At 37.2% G+C, this 11,321-nt stretch overlaps 1 protein-coding gene across 2 annotated transcripts in view; it reads left to right on the top strand.

Annotated features, from left to right (window-relative positions):
• Positions 1 to 9,562, top strand: part of SLC12A7 (solute carrier family 12 member 7) — a 75,764-nt gene extending 66,202 nt beyond the window's left edge. The window contains exons 22-25 of one of the 2 annotated variants that reach the window (XM_051611485.1): positions 1,739 to 1,852; positions 4,043 to 4,227; positions 7,986 to 8,119; positions 8,602 to 9,562. In XM_051611485.1, coding sequence (XP_051467445.1) covers positions 1,739 to 1,852; positions 4,043 to 4,227; positions 7,986 to 8,119; positions 8,602 to 8,693 — 525 coding nt within the window. In that variant the 3' untranslated portion in view covers positions 8,694 to 9,562. The remainder of the gene's footprint in view (positions 1 to 1,738; positions 1,853 to 4,042; positions 4,228 to 7,985; positions 8,120 to 8,601) is intronic. The other variant, XM_051611484.1, reaches the window with a different exon arrangement.
• The last annotated feature ends 1,759 nt before the right edge of the window (positions 9,563 to 11,321 follow it).

Raw genomic sequence — 11,321 nt, 5'->3', positions numbered from 1 at the left:
TTAATTTTTTCTCATTTCTTTGTTGAACCCTAATATTTTTCCAATGAAGTTAGAGTGATTAATCAATCTATAGTAGGTTTTTAAAGATTTAACTTCCTCATGAATGCTATATGAGTAGCCCAAGGATGTAAGCCTTGTGTAGTCTACAGAATATAAACGGTAGTGAAGACATGATTTTTTTTCTCATCTCTTGAGTTGTTGGAATCTGCACTACTTCAGAGTGTTGTTTGCTTGGAAATTTTAATTTCTTCTCCCCTCCCATGCATTTTTGTTTATTGCTTGCTTTTATCTGAGTGTAACCATTATAGGTTAGTATGTTCCTTCATATCAGGCAGGGTAAAATCTGAGATGTTCAAAATACCATTGAATTTACCTCATGGTATGAAGAGTAAAATCCTTGATGATTCCAAGAACATGCAGTACTTATTTCCTGCCTTCTCCAAGAATAAAAGCCATATCCGTCTGTTGTTTCTGATTTGGATATCTTAATCTACCTTGTTCTTTTGTATTTTCATCCAAAAGTGTTGTGTAGTTATTTCTTCACTTTCTATGGAGCTACAAGTTGAGTACAAGCACTCGGTGTACCAGGCCATTTCATAATTTGATAATAATTTCTTACACGAGGTGAGTCATCACCTCTAGTTTTATTATGACCTCCAAAACATTTCTCTCATTAGTATCACTAGAACAAATTAGTATTGCTTTTGTTTTCATTATCTGTCTTCAGACTTTCAAATATAACTCTGTTATTCCAGCTTTAAATGGTGCTTGTAGTTTTTTTCTCCTGTTACCAACAAGATTAGTATTTCCAACTTCATTTTCGTGTTTGCTTGTACCTCTTCAAATGAGGTTCAAACCTTTGCCAAGAGAATTTGGTTTTGTACAGCATTCTTTTGCTGTTTCACTCACAGGCATGCTCTTATCACTGATGAATCACCCTCCTCTCTTCTTGTCACTTTTTAAAATGCAATTTTATTTGATCTTGCCCCTGGGTTTTCTTGTGAAACTGAGGCACAGGGACTCATTGGATTTTCGTTTCCTTTTTTTAGAAATTTGGCTGATTTGCTTCTACTCAAGTGTAGATATAACACATGCCTGTAAAGTGTAAGGTCTGCAGACTTTGATGCAACTGCTAAATGTTTATTTATTTGTAATTAATTTGACAATACTGCCACAAAGATGAAAGGAAATGTACTGCCTCGTTCCCTTTCTTGTTGCCCTGCCTAGGGGTTGTTAGCTTCCTTTTCTGGCTGGTCCTGACTAATTACTGTTGAGCCAGGTAGTGATATTGTTGGAGCTGCAGAAATGTGGGTGCATGTAGGTGAGGAGCACAATTATAGTTTGGGAATCACAGGGAAATAAATAAGTATTGAGAGTCAGAAAGCAGCTTTCTCATCTGCTTATTTTTTTTTCATACTTTTGATTGTAATAGAATAAAATCAATTCATCACATATATGAAGGACTGTGACCTTCACAAGTGAATATCTGAAGTGTAGTCTAAAGGATTTGATTCATGTTTTTACAAATCTCTGAAAAGACTTCATATCCAATTGCTAAACATTTCAAGAAGAGCCCCACACAAATGACATTTGTAAAAACAAACTGAGTGTATAACAAGCTACAATACCGAAACTCAATCTATTTAAATGAAGACCGTTTTTTTTTATTTTGAATGATATGATAACCTGTTTTTTCTGTAGTCTGTTATTTTAGTCACTGGTAACGTTTTTGTCCCAGATTCAGAGTATCACTGATGAGTCTCGAGGCTCAGTCAGAAGGACAAGCTGCTCCAGCCCACAGTCCATCGGCCAAGATGGGCAAGCACTGACTAATGATTATCAAGAGGAGGAGGTAGTTAGACGTAGTACTGGCTAGATATATTTTCCCATTGCAACACTTGAAGTGCCACTATTGCAAACTGAACTACAAATGAACAACTTGATCGTTCATTGTTATAGAACAGTTCCTCATAAATTTTAATTTTACTTTTTCTAAATTAATTATCTTACTGTTTTTTTCTCTAGATGATGCTTTAATGACATCAGCAACATCCTGTTTTTCTCACACTTATTTTGCTTAAAAGAAATATTTCTGTTTCTGAAAGTGCCTGTTTAAGAGCCAGAAGCAAAGATATTTCTTCTCCTTCTATCTCTTAAAGTCGGTGTTTCGTTAATAAGCATAATTCAGGCTTTCACTTGCACAAAGCATTGCCTTCCCTTACAGTTCTTAAATTGAAGTACTGAAGCTTCTCAAGAGACTGTATAGATATACTAGGGCTTTTAAAGGACATTTCTATGCTTATTAACATATAAATATCATTATTACTTTCTGCATGGTGAGTTTGAAAGGAAATGAACTGATGTGATCAATGGTTTTAGTGTGCACTTGAAGTGTTGCTCATATGTAAAGGTGTGTAGCCTAGTTTGTAGAAATGCTGTATACCTTTGTGTTTCCCTTTCTTCATGAAGTAGGAGAACATCATGTTGTATTCTTTGTAATTAATTTGGTGTCATAATAGCAGCAACAAGAATGTGCTTTTGTTGTCTTTGCATTTTTATAAATTTGTGTGATAGGTCCAGAATTTCTCTTGGTTTCACTGTCTTTCTAAAAATGGCAACCTTTCTCCTGCTGAAGCATAGTTAGGCTGAAGTCATCTTACAGTTGTTAAGTTTGAAATTTTAGTTTGTTGGATACTGTTCTATGGCACATATAGTATCTGCATGTAGTTTTTAGCTTTGTCCATCCCCATGATAAACGGTATTTGCAGTAACTTCTGATTCATAGTCTTGACTCATGATTTAATCTTCTGGGAGATATGAAGACAGTCAAATAGATATTTATATGAACCTCAGAATTGAACTCTAGGATTTGGGAATCTAGGACTAGGGAAATATTAGGAAAATTACAGAAGCTCCTAGCTGCAGTTGCAGTCTGTGACCCACTAGGGGAGTTGCTATTCAGAGATATTAAGTTATTTTCTCATCTGCTTTGATTTTATTCATGCTTTTGATTGTGACCTGAATGAGATTGATTTTTCTGAATCATCACGTATATGGAGGGACATGACTACCACTAATGTGAATAACTGAGGTTCCCAAATGGAACAGAAGCTTCAACTCGTGATTCAGCAAGTCTCTGAGCAGACTTCATAACTGCTAAAGAACTTAAAAAAACCCCAACCAAGCAAACAAATAAAAAAACATCCCAAACAAACAACAAAAAGACCCCAAACCCACAAAAAACACCCCTCCCCAAAACCAGAACACCCCAAAAAACAATCCTTCCCCCATACCACTTACAATTTGAAGTCTAAGGTACTGTATTTATATTGCTTTTGATGGAAATACAGAAGCCCATGGATAAAGTATTATGAGGGGAAGTAAGTAAATAACATGCAGTATTTCTTTTTTCTTTCCTCAAGAGGGGCAAGGGGAATGGCAAATGGAGAATGCAGAAATGCACAAGCATGTGGAAACAACAATACTGTGTTCTGAAAGTTGTGATTTGAGCTTCTGCTATTGTAAGGGAAGAGAATGTCCCTTCATGGTTAGATTGAGGAGGTTTTGTGAGATAATATTCACTCTGTATGCATAAATAATCTAATGGAAGGTAGCTAGCCTTCAATTCAGCCAATCTAGTGTTGGGTTATTTGGATCATGTCAGCTAAAGGCATGTGAAATAGTGTTTGTTACAATAACTGAAAAAATAACAATGTAGCTGACAAAGAAGTAGAGTGGTGGCTTTCAAGTTTTTCAGTGGCAAAAGCCTGTGGTGGTATTAAAGTTGAACCTCACTTTAGTTTATTACAAAAATAATTTCCCGGCCCAGATTTAATCCTGCAAATATAAGCAAATAACTGTATTTTTACAAGCACTTTCATTTAATGCCAAAGTCAAAACAGTATTTGTTCACAAAATAAGGTGCATTTTTCTGTATCTTCTTTTGTTCCACTGCTATGAAATTCCTTTTCAAAATTTTATATAATGTGTAGTTTATAAATGCTCTTTTTGGCTGAATCCTGGGTGATTGTTTTGTGGCCAGGCTCAGCTGATCCATGACAGAAACACTGCCTCACACTCAGCTCCAATGGTCAAAGCAAGTGTGGCTGCTGCTGCTGCGCCAGAAAAAGTGCATATGACCTGGACTAAAGAGAAGTTGGTAGCTGAAAAGCATAAAAACAAAGATTCAAATGTGTCTGGCTTTAAAGATATTTTCAACATGAAGCCGTAAGTATACATGTGGCATTTGGAGTTTTGTATATGATTCTGTATATTTCAGTGTGTGGTGGTGGTGTTCGGGGTTTTGGTGTAAGAGATTCTGATTTACTTAAAGTTGAGTACAAACATGATTTTTCTGTGGACTTCCCTCAAATGCCATCCTTATGAAACTAGCATGGACTTGGGTGGAACAACAATGACTGTAAAGAGTCATTCACAAGAATTTTGTGAATGCAGCCTAAATATGATAGACTTCAAGCTGTAAACTCAACTTCTGGATTGTACTAGAAGCGTATCTGTTAAAATGTTTAATGATAATTTTTGGTCCTCCTCGCCCCCTCCTTCTTCTGGGCACCAGTTTATTGTGTATCATTTCCCCATCTCATTGATTGCTGAGGTGGAGGAAGTACCAAAGAAACAGATAGACTCTTTCAAGGCAGTTAGCTTATGTTTTGACTTCTGGGTGGAGTGGTTTGGATTTTGTTTTGGTTTTTTTTTGTTTAATTTAAATGGACATTTGGCCTTCATCCTGTAAATTAAACCAATATACAACTTGTGCTTATATGTGTCTTGGTATAGGAAGTATTTCCTGTTGAAATATTCCTTATTGTCTTAAAAATAAGTCACTTAATACCTCTGTCAAGCCTAATGTAGACCCTAAACCAACAACAGAAAGCTATCAGCTTGTTTGCTTCCTCACTTTGTGATCCAGGAGCACAAATGCATCTTTTTTGAGTTCTGAAAGGATGCAGTTATAAGCCCTAGACTATTTTCTGCATATGCCTGAAGAGAAACTTTAGCTCAAGGGAAATTCTAGTATCTAAAGGAAATGTATCTTAAATCTAGGGCTTGTAGACAATAGAGCTAGAAGGAATAATTAGAATTATTAGCACCTTAAAATTCTAAGTTGTTGGTTTTCTGAGTTCTTGAGAAACGATTTGCCTTCTGCAAATTCCAAACATCAAAGTGCTTATGCTCTAAAGCACTGTTTTTGTTCTAGGCTTCAGTATACTCTAAATCGCAGGGATTTTTTTTCATATTTTAGAAGTATTTCTTATTACTTCTTTAGAATTGTGCAAGACACTTCAGCTAACATTTTAGAATAACTGTATGTGATTCGGGTGGAAATTAAAGTTCAAAGTTGGTGTGCCTGTACAATATATTAATGTTGCATTAAAAATGTACCTGATGGCATATCTTTTTTTTATGCATTTGCTTCTCTTCCATGTAGAGAATGGGGAAATCTGTAAGTCTAAATTTAATTTCACTTAAGCAATGTAGGCTGTGTTTTCTGGTTCTTGTGGTCTTGTACATTGTATGTGTGTTTGCTAAATCATCATTTTCAGTTTGTGTACTCTTGTACCTTGTTCTATATGCTGTGATTTAGCATTTATTACTAAATAATACTTGTCACTGTGGCTTGTTAATGCTTTCTTCTAAATATTATCAACTTTCTATTAAAGGTAAATCACAGAATATAATTTTAGTTACTGTAAGAAAGTAAAACTTGACATTACTCTGCACCAGTGTAATACTTAATTTTCCTAATTAATCTCTATTTGTTCTTGGGTGGAACTTCCTTGTCACTGCTTTGCTTTTTTCTTCAGAGCCCAATGTTGTCTTCATTTTGCCTGCTTAACAAATTGAGCTTTTTATGAAAATTTAGGAAGTTTACTTTGTGTACCATGTATGATTTCAGTTGAAGGCTAAATGAAGTTAGTCAGCTTCAGTGGACATTGTACACAATGTACCTTTAGTCAATCTGAACCTTTATTTCAGTGCTGAATTTTTCCCCACCCCATCACAAATTGACTCCCTCCATATTTTCCCTGCATTTTATCTTTAGTTTAACAATGTTTCTACTTCAGTATTTATGAACCTCTTCAGTTATATGCTCTTGCCTCTCAACAGTTGTTCTTTGGTGTTTTCTCAAACTGCTGTTCTGCTTCTGAATATCTGAGCTTCAAGTATTCTTTTGTTGCTTTCACAGTTTGCCTAAAACAGGACAGTTCCATGTATGGTTTTTGAACAGGGTGGCCACTCTGACAGAAAATCCCCCAAGAGGGACTGATAAACTCTGTTTTGAAAATGTCATTGTCCTGGGGGGGAAACTGGAGGGAGGGAGAAAGGAGACTCGATGGAAATTGATGGGGCTGGTCTCCACTGGCCACTAAACCTAAGGCCAAGTGCTTTTTTTTTTTCCTCCTAATTTTCTCCTGCAAAATTCAACCATGAAATACAATATGACACATGCTACTTCTAATAAAATCTTGTTAACAGCTTTTCATAGTAAAAGAAGTGGAACTTAGTAGACTACAAGTGCATACGCTCCCAGCATTGTCACTGCTTTCCATTGTTTCCAACTTAGTAATAGAATCTGAGGGTGACCTCATGTTGCTTGAAGATTCTAGGATTAAGTGTTGGTGTAGTCCCCTGGTAGTAAATCAAAGTTATGCATTTCCTTTTGTAAATTTTGGCCACTTAAATGTTTTTTGGGAAAAGAGATCTTGCTAATTTCTGTTGTTTACTTCAGCTGGAACAGTGCTGGGATTTGCCCTGCAATTTTGGTGGCTGTTAGTGGAATACAAATGACTCCAGACTTGATCAGGCATTTCACAGAATGTCTTACGTCCTGCTGCTCCTAACCTGCCACTCCTCTGTGCCATCGGACAGTGTGCCAGCCCAGCTGAGCAGGGTGCAGTTACGCTTTTACTGCAAGGCCACCAGTTACAGTGACAAGAAAATTACACAGGATGGAGTGATGTATCAGTATGCAGCATCTCTGTTCTTGAGATGTGTTGTCACCTGTGTTTCTGAGGTTTCCTTTGGAGTGACTTCCTTCACTTGTGAAGAATCCATTTCTCAACAGTGGATCTTTTGGATAGAAGGGCTTAGCTAGATTCTGGACATTTCTGTTGCAGTGTAGCATATTACTCATGTCCAGTCTTGGCTAGTTTTGCACAGGTAGAAGTTTCTCAGGAACTATAAGGAAACTGTTCTTTTGTTCCAAAAAGCAACAAAATCATCCAAGGTAGATCTTAAAATAAGGAAATCTCTGAAGTCCTAGCAGTTTCTTCCTCTTGCACACAAATTTACAACTATTATATTTGTGGATGCAAGAAGCAAGTTTGTTAAAGTTAATATCGATACTGTTAGGGGAGAAGCTTAGTTTCAGGTCAGTGCTCACTGCTGTACTCTTAGGACATCAGAAATTAGTCATTTTTTCATAATTTCCCTGCTGTTTCTGAATTTTCTTCACCAAGCTTATAGTAATCTTGTAATGTTTCCAAAGGAGTATGAGGGAAATCTTGTACTGTACAACATGAGCACTTGTAATCTTTCCATCGCGTTCCTGCAATTTCTTTGCTTGGAATTTCTTGTACAAATCCAGTTACTTTTTATATAATCCAGTAAACTGGATTCTCAGTATTTTTGGCTAAAATTAATTTCAACAGCGATTGAAAGTTTATGCTTCATCTTTGTAAGAGGTAACTGACAATTGGAAGACTTATACATTTTGGCAATCTGCTTAGAATTGCTTGAATTTCAGAGTTAAATGCTCTTTTCAAAGGAAAAAAACCATCTTTTTAAACCTGGCTATTGCATTTTCTCGCATGTATTTCCAATGTGTTGTACAAATACTAGTGTCCATGAAAATAGCTTATTCTACATACATATCGATTTCATTTATAAATTCCCAAGCATAACATATAATTCAAATATATAAGTATTGTGGCAGGACTTAAAAATGTTTGTTTGCATGCTAGGAACCAGTCAAATGTGAGAAGAATGCACACAGCTGTGAAGCTCAACGGAGTTGTGCTTAATAAATCGCAGCATGCTCAGCTAGTTCTCCTGAATATGCCTGGACCTCCTAAAAACAAGAAAGGGGACGAAAACTGTATCCTCTACTATATTGCTTCCATATTTCCTGAAATTCTGAGTTTGCTTTTTGTGACTGTGTCATTGTCTGCTTGTTGGAATAACCGTTAGTAACCATGGTAAGCATAACTTTGCCTTTAGGAAAATGACTTTGATTCCACAAACGGAGTTTTAAGAAATATTGATAGTGGTGGTGGGATTTTTTTATTGACTTGATGTAAAGCATTCCTCAATTTTGAACTCATTTGAAAATCTCTATTTTGTCTTTTCGGTAGGTGAGTAGGGCAGAACTAGAAATGCCCCCCCAAATTAGGCCTCGCTTCCACTTGAGCAAGCAGGTGGATGACTTAATGGGACAGTAAAGGGTAACACGGGAAAAACTTCTTGATGAAATTGTTGAACTTGTTTTTTTGCATTATATGTCAGTCTTTTTGTTTGAGAGAGATTAATGGCTATTTTGTTTCTTTTCTGAATAAATTCCTTGACTTAATTATGATTCAGACATGGAGTTTTTGGAAGTTCTGACAGAAGGTCTGGACAGAGTTCTCCTCGTCCGGGGCAGTGGACGTGAAGTGATCACCATTTATTCTTAACCAGTTTGCACATTTTATTCAACACACCTTCCCCCACCTTCTTCCAAATGAGAAAAGAGTCATTTGCCATAATTTGAGCAGCTTCATTAAGAGTTCTACTGCATTGAAAATTACCTGCAAGCTGAATCTTACAATGATGTGTTCTGTTTTTTTCTATCAAAAAGTTATATTTATATTTTAAGAAGATAGATTTATGTAGAAAATATTTCTGTAGTGTATTAATAAATGGTGGATGGGTTAGGATATTTATATGTAGTATATTCTGAGACTTGTTAAACTGTGGTGAACCACAAGAAATGGTAATGCGATAGTATTCCGAAGCATACAGAAATGTAAGCAACTTCTGATGCTTTTAATCTTTGTTCTGCATCTAAATAAAAGGGAAGGCTTTAGGAAAAGTTGGTTCCCTCCCTTACCAAAATGCTGCTATATTGCTTCAGTTGGGATTAGTCCTGGTTCAGGAAACTTCATTCAGAAATGTATACAATTGCTCAAATTTGTATATTATGTGCATAAAGGGTTGTCCTGAAGTTCATGATTTTGCATACTTATTTTAAATAACATTTTTCTATTTAAAATACTTGGTCAGGTAGCTGAAGCCTCCAGGTGACAGTAAATTGACAAGCTGTCTGTGGTTTTTCCATGAGCTACTAGCAGTTATAGTATATTGCACAATTATACCAGTGAAACCTAAGAGCATCCAACTCATAGGAATGCAGTAGCTCCACCTGGTTGCAAATAGAGTTGTAACAATTCAGAAACCACAGCCAGTTGGTTAATGAAGTGCAGTCTCTTGTTTTTAAACATGAATATTTTGAAAATGTTGTATGTGCTGCTGTTCAAAATAAAATCTGCTTTTCTGAACTGAAGGAGCTCTTAAGTGTTTTCATTTGAAATTGTTAAACTATTTAGTTTAGGTGTTTAAATGAAAATTTTTGCTTCTGTCAAAATTCTGCCCATCTCAGAAAGTCTGTTTAGTTTTGTACATGTTGTTTAAGACCTAAAGTGCTTGGGTATTGAAACGTTCTACTTCAGAAAGAAGAGTTTTATTTAAACAGACATAAATTACTCTAGTATACTACAGTCAACATCTCTGTTGCTCGGATTGGAACAGCAGTGATGTAAGGCCTGAATACCTGACTAGGCTCATAGGCTTTATCATAGCACTCTCAGGCAAAGCAAAACAAAGTTATAAACAGCACAAGCTGAAAGCAGCCCTTGCCAATCCCTGCAGTTTGACACACAGCAGCAGAGGGACCACAGAAAGATGATCAGATGTCCCAGCGAACTTCAGATGGCTCCCAAACACTGCTGGGGCACACCAGAAAGCATTTGGAATGGCCTGCTGTGCACCAGAAGGAACTTGAGGCCACTGGGTGTGGATGTAAGTTTAGGCTTTGGGTTAGGTTTGTAGGCACTCAGAGGTACCCTAGGGGCACACAAAAGGCACTTCTTAGGTACAATTAAAGACACATGGAAGCCCTGTGGAATGATCAGAAGGCATCTGAAAATGCTTAATTTCACAGCATACCGAGTAATGCATTAAAAGGCATTCTCAGACCACTGGGGAGAAGAGAAATAGATGCTCTTGGTGCACTCCAAATGGCTCTTGGCTTCTCCTGGGACATATTAAAAGGCACTCAGAGGGCCATGGTGCAGGGCTATCTGCTGGCATTCACAGACAACTGTGTGTGGCTTAAGGTAAGAGTATTGGAGTCACCAGAGGCACTTTTAAGGGCCCTTAGATGCAATGCAAGACTGATGGAGGCTCCTGTGGGCATACCAGAATGTACCTGACAGAGCCTGGTGTGCACAAAATGTCACTCAAAAGCCCTGGTTCACCTCAGAAGCATTCTGAGAGCAGTGAGGAGAACAGAAAAACCCCTAATATGCATCTGGTGCACTTGAAACAACTCCCATGTTTGCCTGAAGTACACCAAAAGATATTTGGAGGGTCATAATGCATGACTGGTATACCACTATGGGTGTTTTAGAGTTAGCATTAGTTTTGGGCAATGATGCCTTTGTGTCTTCTAGCCTTTGTTCAGGGCACTTCCAGTGTTTTATGTGAAGCCAGGAGACCTTTAAATGACTTTCACTGAAAACTAGGTGACTCCACATGCCTTTTGGTGCGTTTCAGGGGCCTCCAGAGTGCATGTCAGGTCTGCTTGTGGGTTTAGTTGCCTTTTCCATCATCAGCTGGATTGTTCACAAGACCAGCTACGCCCCCCCCAGTACCCTGGCCCCACCACCCCTGCCCTAAACCCTATACAGTTTTCCCTTAGTACTGACCTCACTTGGAGGCACGGATGGAGTTTCAGAACTGAGGCATGTAGCAAATCTCTTGTTATATCTGGATCAATTGTATGATTTATGTCAAACTAAGGTATTTTTATTTATATAGTAGCTATGGAATGGCCTTTGAAGAAGAAAGGCCCTTCTGGAAGTTAACTTGAATAAGACATAGACTTTGTAGAACATTTGCATGCCTATTTAAAAAAATGGAAAAAATGGTTTCTTTTAGGACCCTCTCATTCGTGGGGATGAGTTTATGTCTTGCCTTGATGTTCATTTGCTCTTGGTACTATGCTTTGATTGCCATGCTAATCGCAGGATGCATATACAAAT

This window comes from Apus apus, chromosome 2 (genome assembly GCF_020740795.1).
Source record: "Apus apus isolate bApuApu2 chromosome 2, bApuApu2.pri.cur, whole genome shotgun sequence".
Classification (NCBI taxonomy): domain Eukaryota; kingdom Metazoa; phylum Chordata; class Aves; order Apodiformes; family Apodidae; genus Apus; species Apus apus.
This window is presented reverse-complemented; position numbering and strand designations above follow the sequence as displayed.